This window comes from Barbus barbus (genome assembly GCF_936440315.1).
Source record: "Barbus barbus genome assembly, chromosome: 33".
NCBI lineage: Eukaryota > Metazoa > Chordata > Actinopteri > Cypriniformes > Cyprinidae > Barbus > Barbus barbus.
This window is the reverse complement of record NC_136761.1, coordinates 4275450-4301114: the sequence shown is the minus strand read 5'-3', so window position 1 is coordinate 4301114 and position 25665 is coordinate 4275450. Positions and strand designations below refer to the sequence as shown.

Genomic DNA, 25665 nt, shown 5'->3' with positions numbered 1-25665 from the left:
TTTTTTGGCACAGACAAAGTCACTACTAGCACCTAATGGCTAGTGTCATTTTAGCTGGAAACTGCTGTAAATTGCATGTACAGGTTAAAAAAATGTAGGTGGAGACACATTTTTCCATTGAGCCTGGATTTTATGTTGCTGTTTTTCAATGCAGCCAAAGAGATACGTCAGGTCAATGAATCATTCATATATATATGGCTGATTCATTGACCTTAACTATCTCTAGATGGATAGATAAGAGGGGAAGAGGATCCGAATGTGTCACAGCGCTTGCCACAAGACTATTGGCTCCGACCTAAACATTTATTTTAAAACCCATATCGCTTGACTTTTGGTCTGCGTTGCAAAACAAATTAGCATCATGCAAAATTCATATAAGAATACTGTGATAAATGTTAAGAATGAAGTTTCAAAAAAATTAAAAAACTGAATTGTCTACATTAGCCATATCTTGCTACAAATTAGTATGACAGAACTGCATATGGGCTAATTTTTGTGTGTGTATAGATACATACATAGCTTGTACTATTTTCAAGCCAAATTGAACAACTTTACATTAGGTCGATTACAACTGCACCATCTCATAAATCTTATTTGTGATAAACATACAAATAATTAATCCATGCTGGGTAAAATGTCGGAAGGTTAAATCTCAAATTTCCTGTCTTCCATTTTCTAATATATGTTCACAAATACCAGTATGATTCAGCCAGTCAGGCAACAGCATCTAATATTGCAAAATTGCCAAAATTAAAAAAGTGATGAAAACACCAAGCTGAATACATTCATGTGTTTCCAAACTGTTCTAAAAATGTTCTACTGTGACCTGATCCAACATTGTGTTCCACACACCCAATCATGCTGCGTTTCAGAGTTAAATTGGAAATCAGCTTTGTACGGCATGCCAAGCCATTCAATCATATTTAAGACACAAGTTCACGTTTGACGAAGTAAATCATTCATCAACAGATGAACCCATTTTACAGTCAACATACAGTTCATTGTGGTGTGGGGGTGCAAAAGTTCTTCAGCGTTCCAGAGTTAAAGCAACTGCTCTAAGCAGAACTTACAAGAGGGTGGGGACTGAGCACACAATGAGAAATAATGGATACCAGATAGAGCTTTATTTGTGAAAATGGAAACAAAGAATATCCTTTTGGGGTCAATGAGCAGCAGAACTCCAGCAGTGCCACTGAAACAAATTGTGAGTCATTCCTAACCTTTTGATATACATGCACACTGTGAGCTTTTATGTGCTGGCCATGTGATTAACTTTACAGATAGTGTAGAATCGGCCAATTACATATCTCATTAAACCTATTTATGGTCAGGTCAGTGTCAAAACTTCCTACAGCAGGGTCCAAAATTCTGAGACCGTTCATGAAAATTATTTTTTATTCATTTACTGATACAACATTTTAATTATAAATTTGCACAACAAGATGAGTGAAAAATTAACACGAATGTTGGAATGTCTTAACATTTGGTTTGACAATGACCATCTTGTGCTTTAATGGACCAAGAACATCTTACAGTCTAACAAATCACTTCACATGATCAATGTCACTAATTTTCTTATTTGATTATTGAACTATAATCTGAAATATTTCTTTATTCAATTTACCTAAAAAAACCCCTTCGTTTTAAAAAGGTCAAAACTCTCAGACTTTAGAGTTTATTTCCAAGATAAAAAATATCTTCCAAATTGCCAATATGCCCTCAGACTTTTGACTGACCATATACTTTAACCAGAGACAGATAAAGCTCACTTTATATGCCATTAAATGCAATTATTTGAACTTATACTGATCTAGTAGGAAAAATCTAGGCTTTAAATAGAAACTGTGTCCATAAGGCATGCCTGAGGCACACTGTGTGTAAATTCAATGTAGGTGATGGAGGAGAGTGTAGAACATATTAGAATTCAGCTGAAAGAAACAGAGCTTTTCTAATGGATGGGGAATTCTCATCTTCTGCACAACTGTACAGTAACTCTTGTGGTCTCTTTAACAAGGCTCTTTAATACAGAATAATAATCATCCATCTGTTACTAGATAACATAATCATCTTTGTTTAACGTTTAAATACAGACAAATAAAAAATATCTATAACAAAAAGGTGAACAACATTCACCACCTTTCCAAATATTCACAATTTTGTATGAAACGCCATGCAACATCCACAAAAAAAGAAAGAAATGTAAAACATAAAGGGTGATGTTGCTTAATGAATTAGACAGCTTTAAGCAATGACACATTTGCAGGGTCTTTGAATAACTTGAACATCACCCGTCATCTTCTCACTCCTACGCAGGGCGTACTGTCATCCCAATATAGTTCAGAAGCTAGTAGCTATACATGTGTTATAGGCTATTTGCACAAGAAATCAAGACATTACACACCTCTATCCACATTAAAGCATACAAAAATGCTTCTGATTTCTGTCACAAGACATATCAACCAACGGCCAACCAAGCCAGCTCCTACCTATTAGTGGTTTGGGTGTTGTATTCCCCATTATTTCCAATAATTGCTCTCCCTTGGTGACAAGTGGATCGCGAATGCTTCTGCTCCTGGTCTGTCCATTTATTATCAGATATACGGAATATTTTCGTAATCGCAGCTGTGTGAAATCTCTACGCGTCTGAGACTCGCAGCGTCTTCATACTATCATGCACACAGAAGCGGCTTTTCAAGCCATCGGCGTCTATTGGCGCATTGGCCAGCCAAACCCTCCCCACGCCTGATCATCCTACAAGCCATCTACACTGGACGCGACGCGACCAACTACAACGCTGTCGTTATAATCAACAAAACTGGATGCACTGTAGCGCGTACGTCGATTCGTAAAGCTCGCGACAAAATGTAACAGTTAACGAGGGGAGCTCAAGAAGCGTTTTAAAAGCTAAACTATTTTTAACTAGACACGCGTCTTAAAACGCAACGCTGGTGGTGCAAAACCCTGATAAAACAGCAAACGCAACTCAACGGCGCATGTGTACATATCACAGATGCGTCCTGTGTGAACGACGCGACGCCGGTTCTTCCAGCTTGTAGAGAACATTCACACACGACGAGTTTTTGGGTTCAAGAACAGCTAGTCACGCGAGTCTTTTTTTTAAATAGGAATTATTTTTAACTTCATAAGCTGTCTTAAAACGCAACGCTCATGGCTCACAACGCGTTCCTCTTATTAAGTCTAGACTCAACACAACGCAACAAAATAATGTTACATATCTTGGTACTGATATGTTTATTATATTTCAGGAAATTTACATTATACTCCAAGGAAAGTCAGCGAACATGGTACTACCTTTGATTGGACATGTCCAAAAATCATAGTAGCATAGTGTCATGGTACTTTTTTAAAGTGTGGTGTATCTAACTCAGCTAATTTGAATTAAATATCTGTATTTGTGGGTCAAGCTAATTTCATTAATATTATATTAGCTGTATAAGCCTTAAGAAGGTTAAAAATTAAATATTACTAGATATCAGTTATTTTTGAAATACATCTTATTTTATATAAATTACCTCGCTCTAAATGAAATTTATTTTGTATCATTCCCTTTTTCAAATGGATATTCCAATGTAATATAAACTTTGTATTTTTCAATATACAATAGCAAACAGGCCAGCACATAGTAAAACACTTAAAAGACATAAAAAATATGAAAAACAGATTAGTACCTAAATGTTTCATGACGGCAGCATAGTTGTGGGTATTTTTGAAAATGACACAAACCCCTTACGAGGAAATCCCCTCTCTACCCCAACCCCCATCCTATCTCCTCACAACCTTGACCGCTGGGATCCAAGCAAGCTGCTTCCTGTCTTGTGAGCTGTAGCTGTCTCTGAGGAGCCTTGTCCAAACAGACCTAGCCCATGATTGCCGGCCGCAGGCCAACGGCTATTAAATCTGCCCCAGATCTTCTCAAGAGAGGTTATGTTCATATTATGCACAGTATGTCACCTAGAGTGACCATTCAGACAGTAACAAGGCCCATGATCATTCCATATCCATGCATATAAAACTAATTTCAAGATACCCAGAAAGTTCTACCTATGGTTGATAGGTTAAGAATTTTATGACATAGTCCATTTAGGACAAAAAAAAGTGCATTTGTGGACGTCAAAGACCTTCAGTGGGATTATTAATGCATTAAATGCTAGCAATTTTCAAGAAAAATAATGGTTTTAGATATACCCATATAACAAATAATTCTTGCGATATACTTTCATATTAAAGCCATTATATAGTAATATAACTCTAGCGGATTGTTGGTAAAGTGCATTTTAATATATTTATATCAATTTATTCCTCTGTACCAGATAGAAATGGTGACCCTCCTGTTATGCACAGTATATATAAACTAAGGCAGGGTCAATGCACAATGAAATTCTTCTGAAGCATTTGTAATGGTTCTAGAAGGAAAGGCGGTTAACACTGGAAGAATGTTTGAGGCGGAGACTTGCACTGTAAACAAACATCACATGAATAAAAGCATAAAAGCTCTTTGTTTGGGATAGAATGATATCTTGCAATGGGACGCATGCCATCAGCTCCTGTTGCAAATATATAACAAATACTATATCATGTGAAATTACATAATATATAAATATATAAATATATAAATGACAACTAGTAGGAAGATTAAGATTAAAAATAATAAATTAAGATTATTGTCAGGATATTTAACATTTCTTTCATTGTGTTGCCTACCCGATTTTTTAATTCTTATTATTCACAATTTTGATTGTCATTACCATAACTGTTTTTTTTTTCCCTAAAAAAAGTTATCTTGTTTAGTAGTTTCGTTTTGTCATTGTTTGTTTTTGTCATGTGATTACCCTAGTATTATCTATTGTAATTACTGATATTACGAGATACAAACTTGTAAAAAGTGTTCATGACCTTGTAGAACTTGTAATTACAACTTGTGAATTTTCTGAGAGCTACAACTTGTACCAGTTGACTACCTCAAATTATTTAGGTGCTATGTTTAGGCATTGATAGTGTGATAGATAGCTGTATTTCCACAATTCAAGCAGCTCATAAACCAATCGTCTTTTCAGATTTACTTAAAGCACAAAATAAATTAGCCTCTGGCTTGCTCAGTTGGGGACACTTGATTTCTAGCGATTATCGTCAATTTGAATTCACAGATACTATTATTGACACAATCTGTATTGTTAAAAGCGCTATATAAATAAAGGTGACTTGACTTAAACATGAATGAACATCAGAACATATTTTATTTCAACCATGGAAAGATGTCAATACAACATTTTTAAAGTTTAATTCCACAGAAGTTAATCTACTCTCCTGTCTGATTTGTTTGTCAAAAACAAGATCAAAATGCATAAAATTTGTGCTTTTACAAACTTATAGCAAATGTTTTATTGAAAGTATAATCTATCAAATGCAATCAACTAATCATCTGTTCTAATACTATTAAATATTAAGTGTCTGTGTCTGTATGTGGTCTTTTATCAATCAGAACTTGTTTTGTTTGTTCTATGGATGGCTGAGCTAAACAGGCCAATTAGAGACTATTAACTACTATTGTCCCTTTTAATTATACAAATGCCTCAATAAAATGTCTACAAATCTTTAAAAACAAACATAGTCATCAGGTAAAACAAAACAAAAAAACATATCAGCTAAGTGAAGTGACATAGTGCCAAGTATGGTGACCCATACTCGGAATTCATGCTCTGCATTTAACCCATCCAACGTGCACACACACACAGCAGTGAACACACATACATCAGTGAACACACACACACCGTGAACACACACCCGGAGCAGTGGGCAGACATTTATGCTTCGGCGCCCGGGAAGCAGTTGTGGGTTCGGTGCCTTTCAAAGTACTACTATCTCTTTGGAATAAACTGTTTGGTTTGATACACCATCGTCTTGTGTAAGGCTGGGGAAGGCCTTACAATAGGTCATAATTCAACGGAAGCTTGGGACAAAATGCCCCTGCACAGTTAAACTAAATCCATTACGGCTGTCACAAATAAAATGAAAATGAAATAAAAATTGTTGATTGCAGCATTAAATTTAGAGCTGCTCATGTTGCATCATATTGCTTTTCATGCATTTTACAGCGTTGCACATTATAACCAATCGCACACAACTCCGTTGAGTTTATGGATGAAGCGTTCAGTGAGAAGTGTTCAGAAGAGTCATCACTGAAATGCCAGAGTTTTGATCATTCTGCTGGCCCCACCATGGCCACCAGATCCTCCATGGTCTCATCCACTGCTTCATAGTCCAAGCCCATCTCTGCCCCACAGTCCATGGTCTTTTCCACTGCTCCAAGGTCCAGATCCACCACCATGCCATGATCCAGGCCTGCTTCCACTTCACAGGCCTGACCCTCCATCCCTCCCCCTTGTCCTCCTCCACTCCAGCACTCTCCTGGACAGTTTTGTTCTTTAGGACGTGTTGTTTTATTTGGGTGTTTGGAGCTGCCCTTTGAGGGGATATGTCTGTTTTAGGTTTTATCTGTTTTATTTTAAAGTTCCTGTCATTAGATTACTCATTTCCTTCATGTGATCTTGCCATGTTCATTGGTTCATTGTCTTATCTTCAGTGACAAAAAGGGGTTAGCAAGATGAGAAATTCAAAAACCTATTAAAAACTTATTTTAAAAGCATGCATCAGGTATTTTAAAATGTACACAGTGCGTTTTGTTAATTTTATGTAGCTAAAAATGACATATGTACCATTTTTCACAAAAGTTAAGACTGAATGTACATGAAAATGTCAAATGGTGTAACCGCCAAAAATGAGAAATATTAAATATTTTATGCATGTAAGCTTTTTCATAGAAATATATACTTCATTTTAAATTATCACACGAAACTAGATTTTATTAGAGTTATCTCCAAATGTAAATTTTAATGCGTGTTTGCAATATTTGGCAGGACATATGCTGAAAACACAAATTCTTTTCGAAATAATCTTTGACAAATTATGTAAAAAATTTTTTTAAATAATATTATTTTACTAAACTAGATGATTCCATTTTATTCCACATTAATTTCCCTGTATATAATTATATTTTCATGAAAAATACTGGTTACGCCAGTTGACATGACCTGACCATGTTGCTTCTACAGCCAAAGGCCATTGTTTGTTGAAGAAATTGACACTGAAAATCAAGCATGACTGTCAAGTTCAGCTGAAGTGTTTTTTTTTTTTTTTCAGTGCTAAAAAAAAATAATCTGGCAACACAAAATTATCATAGTGATGAACAGTGAACTCATGTCTCGTATTGTAATTTTGATTTTCATATTGTAATTTCGTATTGTATTGTGGCATCTATTGGGGAAAAAGGGGCTCTTATAGTATCTCAAAGAAGTGAGTACACCCCTCACATTTTTGTAAATATTTTATTATATCTTTTCATGTAACAACACTGAAGAAATGACACTTTGCTACAATGTAAAGTAGTGAGTGTACAGCTTGTATAACAGTGTAAATTTGCTGTCCCCTCAAAATAACTCAACACACAGCCATTAATGTCTAAACCGTTGGCCACAAAAGTGAGTACACCCCTAAGTGAAAATGTCCAAATTGGGCCCAAAGTGTCAATATTTTGTATAATTACGTGGCCACCATTATTTTCCAGCACTGCCTTAACCCTCTTGGGCATGGAGTTCACCAGAGCTTCACAGGTTGCCACTGGAGTCCTCTTCCACTCCTCCATGATGACATCACGGAGCTGGTGCATGTTAGAGACCTTGTGCTCCTCCACCTTCTGTTTGAGGATGCCCCACAGATGCTCAATAGGGTTTAGGTCTGGAGGATCTTAGAGATGCTTGGCCAGTCCATCACCTTTACCCTCAGCTTCTTTAGCAAGGCAGTGGTCATCTTGGAGGTGTGTTTGGGGTCGTTATCATGTTGGAATACTGCCCTGCTGCCCAGTCTCTGCTTCAGTAAGTCACAGTACATGTTGGCATTCATGGTTCCCTCAATGAACTGTAGCTCCCCGGTGCCGACAGCACTCATGCAGACCCAGACCATGACACTCCTACCACCACGCTTGACTGTAGGCAAGACACACTTGTCTTTGTACTCCTCACCTGGTTGCCGCCACACGCTTGACACCATCTGAACCAAATAAGTTTATCTTGGTCTCATCAGACCACAGGACATGGTTCCAGTAATCCATGTCCTTAGTCTGCTTGTCTTCAGCAAATTGTTTGCAGGCTTCCTTCTGGGACGACAACCATGCAGACCCATTTGATGCAGTGTGCGGCGTATGGTCTGAGCACTGACAGGCTGACCCCCCCATCCCTTCAACCTCTGCAGCAATGCTGGCAGCACTCATACGTCTATTTCCCAAACACAACCTCTGGATATGACGCTGAGCACGTGCACTCAACTTCTTTGGTCGACCATGGCGAGGCCTGTTCTGAGTGGAACCTGTCCTGTTAAACCGCTGTATGGTCTCGGCCACTCGGCAGCTCAGTTTCAGGGTCTTGACAATCTTCTTATAGCCTACGCCATCTTTATGTAGAGCAACAATTCTTTTTTTCAGATCCTCAGAGAGTTCTTTGTCATGAGGTGCCATGTTGAGAGAGTGAGAGTGATAACACCAAATTTAACACACCTGGTCCTCATTCACACCTAAGACCTTGTAACACTAACGAGTCACATGACACCGGGGAGAGAAAATGGCTAATTGGGCCCAATTTGGGCATTTTCACTTAGGGGTGTACTCACTTCTGTGAGACTGTATATCATATTGATTATAAAATGTCAGAAATTTAATTAATTGTATTTTACAAATGTAAATTGTAATCTTTGGTTAACATCTTTATCACAGAATGTTCAAATGTACTCACCCACTTCCTTCTGCTACATTATTAAATCATTTATGTATTTGACTTTCTTCTTTCAAATGAATACAATTGTTAGAAGTAAAATGCCACTGCGGGAAGCTTTGCAAGAACGCAAGGGGACTTAAAATACATCAATCCAAGACCCAATGTGGAAAAGGGAAGAAGCAGTTGCAGCGCATAGTGGAGACACTAAGTGAGACGCAGGAGGACTCCAGTCAGGAATCACCCCACAGCACAGGAGACCTCTCAGCACCTGCTCCATCCCAAAGCCACAGGAGGGACTCTCCTAACACTACCTCAGGCACCCAACCTATGGCAGAGAAAGTGAAATGGCCCCAAGCAAACAACAACATTGCATGGAACCAACTAGATGGGGACCTAGACAGAGTTCTTGGAGCCACATTAGCAGGAACAGCCGAGAAGAAAATCGACAGTATGACAACAATCATCATCACCATGGCCAGAGAGCGCTTTGGCACTGAAGAGAGAAAGGGTAGCAGCGGAACTCAGGTAAAGCAGCCAAACAGGAGGGCAAGAGAGATCTTGCAATTGAGGAGGGAGATCAAGACCCTCAACAAGCAGTTCAGAACAGCAAGTGCTGAAGAAAGGAAGGGCATAAAAGAGCTAACCAGTGGACTTCGAGGGCAACTTTGCAGACTGAGAAGGGCAGAAAGGACTCTGAAACTGAGGAAGGAGAAGGAGGTCAAGCGGGCTCAGTTCATTAAGGACCCATACAGGTTTACCAAAACCCTGCTGGGGGAAGCAAGGTCTGGAAGATTGACCAGCCCTAAGGAAGTTGTAGAGGAGTTCCTTAAGGAGAGCCACAGTGACGCCCTCAGGAACCAAGCCTGTGGTGCACACCCAAAGATCAGCAGAACTGCTGAAACTCCTGAGGAAGAGCTTGATACCAGTGAACCAACTTGGAGAGAAGTCCAGGACATTGTGCAGAAAGCCCGTTCAGCATCTGCCCCAGGTCTAAGCGGTATACCTTATAAAGTATACAAGAGATGCCCGATGCTCCTCCGCAGGTTATGGAAACTGTTGCGAAGGATATGGACAAAAGGTATCATTCCAGCATCCTGGAAAAGAGCAGAGGGGTGTTTTGTACCCAAGGAAATGGACTCCTCCGACATAAGTCAGTTCCGAACCATTTCTCTCCTAAGTGTCGAATGCAAGGTATTCTTTTCTGTCCTGGCAAAAAGGATGACTACCTACATGGTGAAGAATAAATATGTCGACACATCAGTCCAGAAGGGCGGCATTCCAGGTTTCTCCGGGTGCTTGGAACATACGGGCATCCTCAACCAGCTGATCCGGGAGGCCAAGGAGAGCAAAGGAAACCTAACGGTTGTCTGGCTCGACTTGGCTAACGCATACGGTTCAATCCCGCATGGCCTCATCAACACGGCTATGGAACACTACCATATCCCCTGCCACACCAGGGGTATAATTACCAGCTACTTCGGAGGATTCAAACTACGGTTCAAAACTGCCCACTTTACAACTCAGTGGCAGGACCTTGAAAAGGGAATCGTGACAGGCTGCACCATCTCCCCCATCCTGTTTGTCATGGGAATGAACCTGCTCATAACAGCTGCAGGAAAGGAATCCAGAGGGCCATCAATGGAGTCTGGCACTCGCCAACCTCCAATAAGAGGCTTTATGGATGACCTTACCATAACAACTTCAACCCATGTGCAAGCAAGATGGATCCTGAAGGCTCTTGAGGACGTGGCAACATGGGCTCGGATGAAGTTCAAACCAAGGAAATCAAGAAGTATGGTGATCAGAAGTGGGAAAGTGACCAGCAAGTTCCAGTTGCGAGTACAGGGGGAGATGATACCATCAATTGAGGAAAACCCAATTAAGTGCCTAGGGAAATGGTACGACGCATCCCTGACCGACAGATGCAATGTTTCCAGGACAGAGAAACAGGCAGATGCATGGCTGAGTAAGATCGAGGGGTCAGGACTGCCAGGAAAGTTCAAGGCCTGGCTTTTCCAACACGGTCTGCTACCACGACTCATGTGGCTACTGACAATTTATGAAGTACCTATGACAGCAGTGGAAGGAGTCGAGAGGCGAGTGAACAAACATCTCCGCAAGTGGCTCGGAATCCCACCAAGCTTCACATCAGTAGGGTTATACACCAGGTCTGGTCAGGTACAACTACCCCTATCATCAGTGGTGGAAGAGTTTAAGGTGGCAAAGTGCCGGGTTGTGATGATGTACCAAGACTCCAGGGATGAAAAAGTCAGAAGAGCAGGTGTCACTACGAGATCAGGACGCAAATGGGTGGCTGGCACATCAGTGGCGCAAGCTGAAAGCGCATTGAAGCTGAAGGACATCATCGGGAACCCATGCATAGGGAGGCAAGGACTCGGTTCCACTCACTTCCAGCAGTGGGGAAAAGCAGACCCAAGGCAGAGGAGGGACATGATTCAAGCCGAGGTCCGACACCTGGAGGAAGAAAGGCGCAGATCTAGGGCCGTCGAACTTGGAGCACAAGGTGCCTGGACAAAGTGGGACCTGCCGAAGCGGAAGATCACGTGGCCTGAGATCTGGAGACTGGAGCCCTTTCGTATCTCTTTCCTGCTCCGTTCAGTGTACGACACCCTTCCATCACCAACAAACCTCCACAGATGGGGAATGAGGGAGGACCCATTGTGTAGGCTATGCGGAGGGAGGGGAACAATGGCGCACATACTGGCAGGGTGCAAAACAGCTCTTAGCCAAGGAAGATACAGGTGGCGCCATGACAAGGTCCTCAGTGCACTGGCTGACATCTTGGAGCGGGAGAGGCAGAAAAAGCGCCAGACCAGTACAAGGCCGGCGACATCCATTCAGTTCATTAGAGAAGGGGAGAAACCACCAGCCCCCAAGAAGATAAAAAAGAGCCTCTTGCAAGCAGCACAATCCTGGGAGATGAGGGTGGACCTGGGAAGGAAGCTAGTCTTCCCCCAGGTTGTGCAAACATCGCTGAGGCCGGACGTGGTTTTATGGTCCGAGGAGGCAAGGAAGATAATCTTGATTGAACTGACGGTCCCGTGGGAAGACGGGTGCGAGCAGGCCTATGAGCGTAAAGCCACCAAGTATCAGGACCTTGTTGAGCAGTGCAGGGCCAAAGGGTGGCAGACCTGGCTATTTCCGGTTGAGGTTGGGTGTAGGGGTTTCCCGGCGCAGTCTGTGTGGAAGTCACTCACAGCTCTGGGTATAGCAGGAAGGGAGAGGAAGGCAGCTGTTCGTAGGTTGGGTGAGGCAGCAGAGAGAGCGTCTTGCTGGCTCTGGAGTAGGAGGGAGGAGTTGAGCTGGGGGCCAGGAGGAGGTGGGCAGTGACTGGCCACCACTGCCGACCCGCCAACTGGAGGGTGTTGTGGTCCAGGGTCGAAACACCCTGTGAAAGTTGGACGCCACCTGACGACATCTCCTCTTGGCTGAAAGCTACAGTTATGCAGTACAGCCAATAACTGAGTTAGACAGCATCAGTATAGATGTATCCAATAGTAGGAGTGACATTAAAATTGAATGCGTGATATTCAATAGTCCAATAAACTGCATCCATCCATCATAAAAAAAAGTGCTCCAGACAGCTCCAGGGTGTTAATAAAGGCCTCCTGAATCAATGCATATTTAAAACTTTATAAACCGTAATAGCTTCTGCTATCTATCATACTTGCGTTCACGAGAGTGACATTCCAAAGGATGATGAAGGACATAGCATAAGCACTGGTCAGAATATGCTTATCATACGAGAACCAAGTTTTGTTTACAGCAAAGGAAAACCAATCTCCTCTTGGCTTATATTGAAATCCTTCTACATTTTTCTTTACAAATCCTCATTTTGTACTTCTAATTCGTGACCAGTGCTTTGTTTTGCTCTCTCCTCTACGATTCCATGTTCGCCACTTCTCACCAGAGCTTATGCTACACCTATGTCATCCACTGGAATGCCACTCTCGTGAACATGTGTACGGTAGTTAGCAGAAGCTAGAAATGACAATTTTTTATTAATATATTTTGCTTACAAAAGCACATTGATTCACTTCATGAGGCCTTTATTAACTCCCAGAGCCATCTGGAGCACTTTTTATGATGGATAAATGCAGTTTATTGGACTTCTATTGGACTATTAAATATCACACATTCACTGCCATTATAATGTTTGGAAGAGCCAGGACTTTTTTTAGTAAGTCATTTAGTAAGTTTGTTTTAGAAAGTCATATGCACCTTGGATGGCTTGAAGGTGAGTAAATCAGGTGGTAAGTTTCGTTCTTGGGTGAACTGTCCCTTTAAATTGTTAAGTGAATGGAATAGAAATATGCATTAAAGCTAGCCCAAACTTTTCATAAACACAAATGTTGTGCAACATAATTATTTTATCCTAGACTTACAGAGTTTTAATAGTAAAGTTGTAGATTGTAGATACTATTTTCTCAAAAAAATATAACATTTAACACTTGAAAATATTTTCAAATAGTAGGTTAGTTTATATTACATCTTTAATCAGCATCATAAACTAGTGATATTTGACTAAATTGGCCAATAACAGAAAGGCTTGTAATAGGAGTCAAATGAGTAACCAGTTACACCACTTGACATTTCAATTTTAAAATCAAATTTGACATGCATTATCAGGGACACCAATGTAAGTACATGGCCTTGGTGGGAATATTTCAAATGTAATTTTTAAAGTTAATACTCATTTTCATAATAATGATGAATTATCAATGTATTTCTTAGGTCATACCATTTGACATGTATACCTAACAATACCTGTCCATACTTTAAATATGTCAAATTATTTCACATTTTAAAGAGAGTTACTAACCTTTGCATGCAGCAGTTAGTATCACCAGAGGTCCTTCTCTGTGATATAATTTCCTGTCACATGATCTTCTTGCAAACTATTAACAAAAAGGGATCCTTGAATGGTGGTTCCACCACCTTGACACTCAAGGAATTTGTCGACTCCCCTAATTCCCCAAATTAATTAATTAATTATATAATATTCAGAACAATGGTGCTCCATTTAATTTATTTACTATTGCACCGAGAGAGGCGGGCTAGTAACCCTATCCTCAAGTTTTCCAGGAGGAAGACACCCAAAGCTTACTACGAAGAAGAAACAAAGAAAACAACCCAAAGGCCCTCCGAGAGGCGGGATGAAAGAAGGGCCAACAAGGACGGACCATACGGTAAAGGACGCAAGGATATCGAGAGAAGATCCCAAAGGAGTGTGGGTGTGACTGGGGAAAAACAACAACTTTGAGAAGACTTCACATCCACATGGGAAAGAAGTGTGGTGGTGATAGCTTGATGCAACCTTGCACTGCCCCAGTATGGGCAGGTCAGACAAATGGGATCCAAGGACGGGTTTACAACCACAGTGCCACCGGGCCCAATGTTGCAGAAGCAGAGCAAGAGGAAAGGAAGGAGGAGGAAGAAAGGGATGCTGATGAACCCCAAAAAGTGAACTCAGTAGCACCCCTAAGAACGGAGTCGAGCCAAAGGGCCAGGAACCTGAAGAACCCACTCCGAAGGAACAAGATCAACAGTGCTTCTCGGCTGCTGGTCTGTATGGATGGAACTCACACCAGCTACCCTTGAAATCCATCACCTTGGGCTACAGGCAGGAGAAGGCAAGGCTGGTGATGGAATTAAGGGACTCCGACAGGGCAGTGGCTGATGCAAATGCCAGAGTTGAGACTGGAAGGAAATGGAGGGCTAAGGAGGAGGTGCAGAAGGTGATGGGAAGACTGCAACATCAACAAATCGTGGGCATGGTCCAGACAGGGCGGACAGGCCTCGGATGGAGCGAGCCACCCATCCTATGGGCCAAGGCAAGCAGGAAGGAGAGGAAGGACCTTGTTGTTGCAGAGGTCACCAGGATTGAGCAGGAGGAGCTCAGAGTGAAGTCAGTGATACTGATCGAGCTGACAGTGCCATGGGAGGAGGGACTGGAAGCTGCCTACGAGAGAAAGAAGGCGAAGTATGCAGACATGGTCGCGGAGTGCAGAGAAAGTGGATGGAGTTTGAGGCTGTACTCGGTGGAGGTGGGAGCCAGAGGCTTTGTGGGCAGATGAACATCATGCCTGCTCAAGGACCTGGGACTATGGGGAGCCACACTGAGCAGATCCACCAAAGAGCTCTCTTAGGAAGCGGAGAAAGCAAGCCACTGGCTCTGGCTGAAACGACGAGACAAGGCATGGGGAGTAACACCTAATTAGGTTTTGCTGCAGGGTGTGTCAGGGACCCCGCCACCAGTAGACGTTCTAGGTTAAGGGACGAAACGTCAATGAGCGGTGGTCCCCAGCTGAAGACCCTGCAGCAAAACTATGCGGAATGCGGTCAGGTTTAGGCCTGCCTCAGGGAAGAGGACGCCCCTGCCATGCACAGTCCACCACAGGCACCGTAGGAGGTGCGACAGGCCTAAGGTCCAGCAGAAAGACCATCTCGCTGTAATGAATAATATTAAATAGTACTAATGTACGGTTATGCCAAACTAGCTGATCTGGTGTTTTAACTGAGAATTTAACCTTTTTTAAACAAGATACATTTTTTGGTACAAGGTTTTTACGGTTACAGCACATTGACATTTTTGCAATAATTCCCCAAATATTCTCTCAAAATGAATTTAAACCAGAAAGTTTTGACTTGGTCCAATTTTCGACTTGGTTGCATCTTTATTTTGAAATTTTAACCCTTTTAAATTTAATTAAAGCATATGGACACAAAAAAAGTAGCGTCACGTCATTGACCCAATTCTGTTTTGTCAATAGGTGTGTTCGACTTCATGTGGCACTGAGCAGACTGATCGGCAGCTGACTTGAAGTAGTGCATGCCGGTTAGAAATTTTGTCAAGTTCATGTTATGATCATGTTTTGTTTCATGTTTTTGGTCTTAAAGGGGTCATATGATGCAATTTCAAGTTTTCCTTTCTCTTTCGAGTGTCACAAGCTGTTTGTGTATTGATAAAATCCCTGAAGTTGCAAAGACTAAAGTCTCAAAACCAAAGAGATATTCTTTATAAAAGTTAAGACTCGACCACGCCCACCTAAAACGGCTCATTCAAACATGCCCCCACATGTCTATGTCACGGTGTGGGAAGATTTGCATAACACTGACCAAATGTATACGCAAAGAAAGAGGGTGCGATTTTTATTCTCGCTGTAGTATTCTCGCTGTTGTTTGGGCTTCCAAAAGAGGACACAACTAGAAATCAGTGGTTAAGTTGTATTTACAACACTGTTTACAACACTGTTCCAGAACTATTTCCTGAACCTGGAAGAGTAGCCTACAATGCTGGCTTGCACAAAGGCTGTTTCTATAAAGTGGGGCAATTCCTTTGCAAGGACTGTCTGGCACTTCTGACTCACAACCTGTAAGTACATTTTCTTATTTAAAGAATTTGCCACTGACGATTCAAACGTGAGTTTTGAGCAGTGTAGATTAGTACTTGTTGTTTGTTGTTTCTCCGATCTCAAATGCAGACATGGTAATGTTTACGACACGTAAAAAGACAGTATAAGTCATTATAATCAGTAATTATGTCCCCACTGGATGCAACAAATGCCTAATTTATAATGGGTTTTATTGTTTTTGTGTCATCGCGCCAGGACACAGCATCACAATATGGTAAGGGGCGTAACATTTCCTTTAGAGCCCTGCACGGGCCTCAAATTTAGGCCCTAGCCCGGCCCTGGCCCGAGATGCTCAGGCCCTAGCCTGGCCCACATCCGACAGCTTATCAGAATTACCAGCCCGAGTCCGACCCGAGCCCGTCTTTTTTTCCCCCTTCTCCTAAAAGAGTTTATACTACTGTTTCGGCTATTAAAATAGTTCAGTTTTGTGTGTAATGGCAAAATTATTATATATATATATATTTTTTTTTTTTTTTTTTTTTTTTTTATTAAGTTAATTTAGAAAAACGTTTGGAGCATTTTTGTTCATTAAATAGCCTAAGTTTTTTTTTTTTTTTTAAGTAATGACCAAGCGGCCAGCGGCATGAGCTGATCATAGTCTATGTTTGATCAATTTAGCCTTCACATATCATCACGACTTGCCTAAAATAAAATCTATAGATATACTAAAACAGTTCAAGTATATAACAATGTTTAAACGTTAAACCTGCGCTATAATAATAATGTGCGCTATATCTAAGTTTGTGCGGAGAGTGGAAGCTAAAGCGCGCTCTGCAGGACCTGGAGGCACCAGCAAACACTTGCATTGTTTTCAGTGGAAACAAATTAAAATAGCCTACGCTGTCTTTTTTTTTTTTTTTGATAAAGGTAAGAGTAATACATCATTCAGACCTGTAAAGGGTCTACTTGTATTTGTGTGCACTCACAATACCAACAAAAGGTAGTTCTTTTATAAAACAAAGAAAACAAACATGATGCGCTTTCTGCCGTCTTTAACAGGAGTGCTTCACAAAAATGAACCGAAACTGAGCGAATACATGCCTCACAGACATGATAAATATATCTATAGAAAGCTTTAAATTATCACTTAACGAAATAAAAAAAATTGAAAACAAAAACTCTTTTATTATAATTATAATTTTAATCATAATCAATAAAGATGCATTTCTCTCTAAAGGCGCATCTAATGAGGAGACGGCGAATCAGGATCAGCAACTTCATCCTTGCGACACAGACTCAGAAAACATTAGTTTATTAGCAAATAATTCAAATATCTCCTTACTATTTCCCGCAGACACATTCATGGTTATGTTTGCTGTCGGTTTTTTCATCTGCGCTGAAGTCATTTGCGCACCCGCTGCGGGAAACTAAACACCATAGAGCTGCTCTCAGTCGCGGCAGCACGGTCTTGTTTCCAACAGCGCGGCAATTTTTTTCATCGCTAATCAATAGATGTCTACAATATAAAATAAGGAGAAACCCAAAACAGGCCCGATGCCCGGCCCGCGTTTGAACTATGACATGGAAATTGAACTATGACGCCCGGGCCGAAATGCAGGGCTCTAATTTCCGTCTCATGCTTGAGGTATTCGGCCGATCGCAACGCACTGGATAGCTGGCCAATCAGAACACGTATCGCTTCTCAGAACGATGAGCTTTGTAAAAACCGACGCGTTTCAGAAAGACGGAGCATATAGGAGCAACAATAATGTACAGCAGAGCCGGCCCAAGGCATAAGCGAACTAAGCGGCTGCTTAGGGCCCCGTGGCCACCAGAGGGCCCCCAAGAGTAGTCTACATTAAAAATTACCGTTTATTTTATCTTATATTCGTGATATATGTCAATGGACAGTGGTAATTATACAAAAGTTAAATATTAAATTAAATATTCTATGCATATCATTTGATTATTTCCATAGCGACGTGTCATGCAGGCACAATAATGAGCATTTGATAATATGCGCCGGACGCTGCCGTGTGGATCTGTCGGATTAACATCACGTAAATTTACCTATTTCTCCCGAAATACATGAAAGTATTTGATCAGTCAGCTGGGAGAAAAACAGAGTAAACTTTATGGAAAATGTGTAGCCTATTTGATAGGAATAAACCATGTCGTCCATTAATTGAAAGGATTATTATTGCTGCTTTCAACAGAATCATTTCAAAACACATCATTGTGTTGCCTATAGCCTATAACAAAATAAATGTCTTTTTTTTTTTTTTTTTTTTTTACTTAACTGAAGTGTATTTAAATGTCTGAAACCTAAAATAAACTGTATTTAGTTGAAAACACTGAACAGTTATGAAATATGAAAAGCACAGAGCGCGTCTTTTTATTTTTTTCGGAGCTCATCTTTCTCTGGCTCAAAGGGTTAAAATCAATGGTGTTTTGCGGGTGGAGGGGGACAAATTCAACATGGGGGTTTTGTGGCACAAATCAGAGGTGCGTTTCTCAAAACCATTGTTAGCCAACTATGGTCGTTATTTCCACTGAACTCTATTTGTAACGACAGAACTTGCGACCATAGTTGCTTTTTGGAAATGCACCCCTGGTCAGATCAGTAAAAATTGCCATAACTTTCCTGGGTATATATTTTTGTAATAAAAATAAGCTTTTCCTCAGCCTACATGTTGCGTTTTTGCTATTATATTCCAATATCATTATGCCTCAATTAGCAAGATATAAATTAAGAGTTGTTGTTTTATATAGATTCTCACCGTTGTGTTTAATATTTATTATAACAAAAGTATGACTTGTAATAAAAGTACAACTTCGATTAATATTTATGTTGTTAAAATAACATTCTGTTCTGTAAATGCATTGTCTGCTGGTTTATTTAGCTACTTTTCAGCACATTAAGTATGCCACTTAATACTTTAACCCCCGGTTTCTTGTTTCACAGACAAGGCTTAAGCCTAGTCCTAGACTAAAATGTAAATCTGAGCTATTTCAGCTGAAAGAAACTTGCACTGACTGATCTTAAAACATGTCAGTGCTTTTGTTTTGTCTTATGATGAACACCTGTAATGCTTTTTTTCTAAGGCATGTTAATAAAAAGTACTTAAATGTCCTAATTGAACTATGGCTTAATCCTGGCTTAGTCTAAACCCTGTCTGTGAAACCGAGCCAAAGACTTTGAATGTTAAAGTGAAAATTAACACCTGACCACTGTTGTAAGTTTGCAACTGTTGCAACTGTTATTCAAAACCACAGAAAGGTAAAAACATGCAGGCAGACAATGGTATTATGTAAGCAACACAAAACTGATAATGGGTGTGTTAGATTTATAGTGTGTGAATAATCAAGCTTTGACAATAAACAGTCATATTGGCGGCACCGAGGGGCCCCCAAATAAAATTCTGCTTAGGGCCCCATAAAGGCTTGGGCCGGCCCTGATGTACAGTATGTGGAAAATGTGTTTTTTGAACCTTAAACAGCATAAACACATTGCATTACACCAAATACACAAAATAATGTTCTTTTTAGCAACATCATGTGACCCCTTTCATTCATAGTTTGGTTTTGGATTTTCACTCTTTCGAATAAACTGCATTTGGGTTGATATACCATTTTTTTCATTTGCTTCATGTTTCAGTTACAATTACAATGATTTAAAAAATCTCAGCCGACATTTTAAGCAGAAGAAAAAACATCTTGGTTAATAAATACAATTTAAGTATAATACCACATTTTGCTGATGAGATTGAGGTTTTGGTAATAGTAATGAGAATATGGGAAAATGCATTAAAATGTTATGTAAATAAATATAAGTGCAAAATAGCCTGCTAAAAATAAGCTTAATTTCCTCTAAGCAAAATCTTTCAACATGGTCTTGGCAGGTTTATTGACGTTCACCTTCAGTCAAATTCATGCCCTCATTGATAAATTAATATCTCCAAGTACAAAAACCCCCAACAGATTAAACAAGAAAAAGGAATGAAGGACCAATGTGATCACATCGGTCTTAAAAGCACCTCAATCTACAAACCTTTTTCTGAACATTATTGTCAGTGTCCCCTCTCCTCTGGGAACAGCCAACACAAATCTGTCAGTCTGATTTCATGTAACGCTGGCAGCCACCGGCATGGTCAGGGATGGCAATCAGGACAATGCGACTTGACAAAAAGGATATGCATGAAAAAACTTGGACTATGGTATCAAAATCGCTACAATGCGGTTGAGTGACTAGTTCTTGGACTGCGAAGTGTTACATTACCAGTATTCTAATTCCCGTCAAGTTTCAAAGACACTGAAATGCTAAGCAGATGGCCAACTGGGAGGACTGCATGTGGTTGTCTGAGCAGCAGGGGAATCTTGTCCAAAGCCAAACTCACAGATCTAATAAAATGAGTCATAACCACTGTCTAAGTGGGCCTAATGCTTTCATTGAATCCATGTACAAAATACAATAGCCATGACTTTTTATTTTATGATTATTTCAGAAAATTTATTAAAGACCCAATGAAAAGGCTTGACAAGTAGTTTTCTTTCCAATGTTGTCATATTTCGTATTTAAACAGAAAATTGGGGATGGACATATCAAAGGACTCATCTGCTTCTTAAAAATCCAATAGCCTTTAATTTGCATCATAGCAATAATTTGTGATTTGCTACTTGCTATTGCTAGCTAGATGCAGGTTGTATTAGAGGAAAGGACTGTCTTAAAGAGCATTTTATTGAACAATAAATGGCAGGTCCAATGGTAGTCTCTGCAAGCATTGTGAAGCATGCAGAGCACGACAAGACACTGAAGATGTCCTGGTCATCCACTGCACCCAGGTACATCTCCAGTCATCTTGCCATCCAGATGGGAATTGGGAAGAGAGAGTGTGCCTGACGCTGTGCTGCTCTCCCTCACTTAAAGCGGTCATGAAATGGAGAATCGAAATATTCTCAGTGTTTACTTTAATACATTTATGCATTTAGCAGACGCTTTTATCCAAAGCGACTTACATTGCATTCAAGTTACAGTTTTACATTTTATCAGCTCTTGCTTTCCCTGGGAATCGAACCCATGATCTTGGCGTTGCTAGCGCCACGCTTTACCATTTGAGCTATAGGAAAGCCACAATTAAATATTACTTTAATTTGTAATATTCAATATTTTTAGAGATGCACTGATACCATTTTTTTCAGATCTAATCCGATCCAATACCAAAAATTCTGAGTATCAGCCGATACCGATACTGATCCGATACCAGCACTGTTTTTTTTAATCAATGTAGAATTTCTATACCTCGACCTGATCATCACTCTTTTGTGTGTTAAGTACAATCTACTAAATATAGACAACTTCATTTTAAAGAAAAATAAATTAAAAAAATATATAATCATGACTATGACAAAAATACTATTATAAACTAGGTTAGTGGATAATTCAGCAGTAAAAGTTATTCTAGAAAAATCATGAGTGCTCAATAATTTTATAAAATCTAAACATTTAGTGAAATAACATTATTTAGTGGGGAAAAAATAAAAGTGAATAAGTGTAGAACTGAATCTGGTAAAATGTTACACATTACACAGTGTTTTTTGTATTGTTGTAAAATACATTAATGAAAAACAAATAAATATATTTATATATAAATATATTATAGATTAAATATTAAATATGATCGATAGGACAGAACAAGAAAGGCTATTAATAATCTTTCATTGCGCAAAATTATTATAACACGAAAGGCTCCAATACAGAGTGGAAACAAAGAACACTTTTTGGTTTTTAAACAATTAAAAACAAAACCATTACAATATTATAGTAGGTATTTAATCGCGCACCCCTAGCTCATTTACTTTGCTGCCCAGTGCATCTCATAGTGTCATTTAATATTGCACACATTTACCACAGCCACGGGTTGTGATTAAACATCCCACTCGGCGTTGACCTCCCAGAACAATATCTTTCTTTCAATTTCTCCTTAAATATCCACTCTTCCTGGTCAAATTTCTTCTTTCGAACATGTTTGAAAAAAACAAGTAACTTACCACACAAGTATCATTACAACACAGTTATCATCACTTATGTGCTGCTCAAGATTCTGGCGCCACTTTATAATGTGCATGTGTGTTATGGTGTAACATCAATGTAAATAAATTAGCAATTTATTCCACTTTAAATTAAAAATAAAAGATGGTATCAAATAGACTTTAACTTTCTAAATAATATTTTATTTAATTTTGTTATATTTTTGTTCATATCATCCCACAGGCCGGATTGGATTTGTGGGCCGTATTCTGTATGTTTGACTCCCTTGTTCTATTTCAACACAGAATCTCAAAATATGCCCTTTAAATTAATCACAAGATATGTTGTTTTCTTAATTTTCAAAGGCATGAATTTTGCAGTCATTTTGAATGTACACATGACAGAGTATTAATTTATTTCCCCTGCTGAGGAAAAAAATTCAAATGAACATCAATTAATATTTAACATTATTTAAATAAACTCAGCAAAAACAAAGTTATGTCTTCTGCGTATTTCGTAGTCACGTTTGTCTGCTTATTTAGTTAATAGAGTTGATTTAACCCATCGCAACTTATTGGAACTGTGTGAACTAGGGTAACTACTCACCTAAAGGCTTATTACCTTCTTTTTTCGAAACACACACACACACAGATGAATGATGGTGCATTCAAGTCATGTCGGATAGATCGTATTTACGAGTTGACACACATGAACTAGAAATTTTCTTTAAGCCCTGAGTTTCCGAGTTGGGGCATGTCAGTGAGAAAACGTATCGGATGTAATGGATGCAGCAAAAGACTATAGATACGCAGCATCTGTATTGACGGTAAATACACTATATTGCCAAAAGTACTGGGACACCCCTTCTAATGAACATGTTTGACTACGTTAGTAATTTCCATGAGTACAAATCTTAATGTTTAAGCATATAATGATATTCTAGGGAATTGTGTGCTTCTACTTTTATAGCAACAGTTTGGACAGGACCCTTTTCTATTCTAACATGACAGTGTCTCTGTGTATGACGCACGGTTCAAAAAGACATGATTGATTGAGTCAGTGTGGAAGAACTTGACTGATCTGCAGAACGTCCTGATCCCAGCTGAACACCTCTGGTGTGACTTTATATGCAGACCTTGAGCCAAAAACTCATCACCAAACACCAATGACTTGTACATAAGGATACTGTCATTTTAGACACGTCCAAAACTGTTGCAACAGAGATGGAAATACAATGTTTAAACACATGAATTATGTTTCCATCTTTGTTGCCACAGTTTTGTTAGTGCCTTTTTCTGTTCTAAAGAAGGGGTTGTCCCAATACTTTTGTCCTTATAGTGTCTATACAAGTCATTGGTGTTTGGTGATGAGTTTTTGCATTAACTGGCAATTTCTTAAACTATCAGAATTCATTGTCCTGATAGCAACTGTCATTATTCTTGTACTCTGACTTTTAAGGTCTTCATGAGATATAGCAGCTGGATGCTAATCGCAAAATATGGCCTACTGTAGAAAAAGATCTAAAGTTTCAATGCCTTATTTACAAACAATTCAATTAAATATTCATATTAGCCAAATGTTGTTGTTTTTTAAAACAAATCAATATAATATTAGCAATACATTGTTAAATATTTGAGATGTATATAGAGGAAGGTAAGTGCTAGTGCAGATTAAGAAAGATAAGCAACTGACCTTTCTACCTCAGAAAAACATGATGCAATGGATTGTACATCCAATGGATATCCGTTGGTAAACCACCCTGCATATTCAGTCTGGTAAAAACTGTCCCAAATGTGTCCAAAATGTAGTCTTTGAGGTCTTAAATTTCAGCTTACAGGCTTCTAGAGTATCAGAGGTTCGTTTGACAAACAGTAGGAGGTTGCTCAGTGTCAAGTGCCGTAACACATAAACAAACACAGAGGTTGACCTGCCTGAGGTCAACAGGGGTCAAATACCAAAAGAATACTTTAATGACTGTCCTTAAGTAGTCTTTTTCCATCTAGAGGAACATATAACAGACCCAAACTTGGTAGAACAAGTGCGGCAGTCCACCTGGTGAAGTTTTACATAACTAACGTAAACTGGGACAATTATAAATGGACTATTTCAGGAACTGAAATCTGACTGGATAAGCCACATTTAAAGCTGTTGCTAAATAGCCAATACACACACACACCTGTGATGGCACATCAATGCAATTCTGCATTTAATTACTTTTTAATTTTAGCATTGCCTGACAAGTGTAAATAGCCATTCAGTTAAACCAATGAACTATAATAATTAACAGAAGGATTTATTCGTATGCTACAGGGATTTTACAACATGTATGGGGTATTTGTGGTACAAATCACAGTAATTCATGGTCTCTGAATTGTTTTAATGGGGGGCTACATGAGAGAGCTCTCAATGACTTCAAAATGTCATGAGTACAAGTGATCAGCATGCTGTAGTTAGTATGCACATATGGATCACAGACACAAATGTTTGACTACAGTGACCCTTTACAGAGAATTAAAAAAAACAACAAAAAAAAACCTTCTGTCGATCCAATTCCTACAAAGCAAAAATGTTGGATACATTGTTGACATGAAAAAAGAAAAAAGTTCCACAGCATGTCTCGGTCCTTGGATGTTTCCATTTGACTTGCTTTCTCAGTGTAACATGAACACCAACAAAAACAAGTCCAAACTGTGGCATCTCATATCTTGAGGTCAAAGGGTGGTTAAACGTGGGAACCAGCATGTGTTCCTCGGTAGAAAGCAGCTCACACACCTTACAATTTGTAATTTCTTTAAGGAATTTCCATATTTAGAAAGTTGTACTATATTGCTTTTACTTATGTAAAGTGCTACAAGTGAATGTCTAGTCATGACAAAGAGCTGGTACTGATAAAGCACAATGCTGTTATTCCAGAGTATTCCGTTTTTGAAAACCAATGGAATGTAGCCATGTGTTCTAAATAGGGCTTACACATCGTAAGATTTAATGGAAGCCATGTGAATTTGAGATTAATGAGAGGTGAATTTGATCTTTTAGTAATACTGATGGTTTAAGGGAATCCTTGTTACCATATCAGCAACATTACACATTACCGAAACTATTTGAAAATATTAAATTGAACCACTTTTTCTTAAAGGTGCCATAGAATGCATTGATACAGTATTTTAAATTGTTCTCTGATATCTACACAGAAGGTATGTGGCTTAGGTAAGGGCAAAAACTCTCCAGAAACGATTTTACATGTCCATTTACAACCCTAGGATTTCTCCCTAGAATGAAACGGTCTGTTATTGGCTTATTTGGCAGGGTCATGAATAATAATGAGCTCTGCTCTGATTGGCTGTTTCACAGTGCTGCTCAATGTTGAGCCCTGCTCTGATTGGCTGTTTCACAGTACGGCTCATAAGCAAGAAGGAAG

The 25665-nt window shown here is 39.4% G+C and overlaps 1 protein-coding gene across 2 annotated transcripts in view; it reads right to left on the bottom strand.

The window, feature by feature from the left end:
• LOC306853039 (E3 ubiquitin-protein ligase NEURL1B-like) overlaps nucleotides 1-25665 on the bottom strand; it is a 53559-nt gene that overhangs the window by 12330 nt on the left and 15564 nt on the right. Inside the window, exon 1 of one of the 2 annotated variants that reach the window (XM_079390202.1) lies at nucleotides 2487-3626. The exons of the other annotated variant lie outside the window; for it this stretch is intronic. Within the exon in view, the coding sequence (XP_079246328.1) occupies nucleotides 2487-2517 (31 nt within the window). The 5' untranslated portion in view covers nucleotides 2518-3626. Of the gene's footprint in view, nucleotides 1-2486; nucleotides 3627-25665 lie in introns of those variants that run through there. 2 annotated transcript variants of the gene reach the window in all.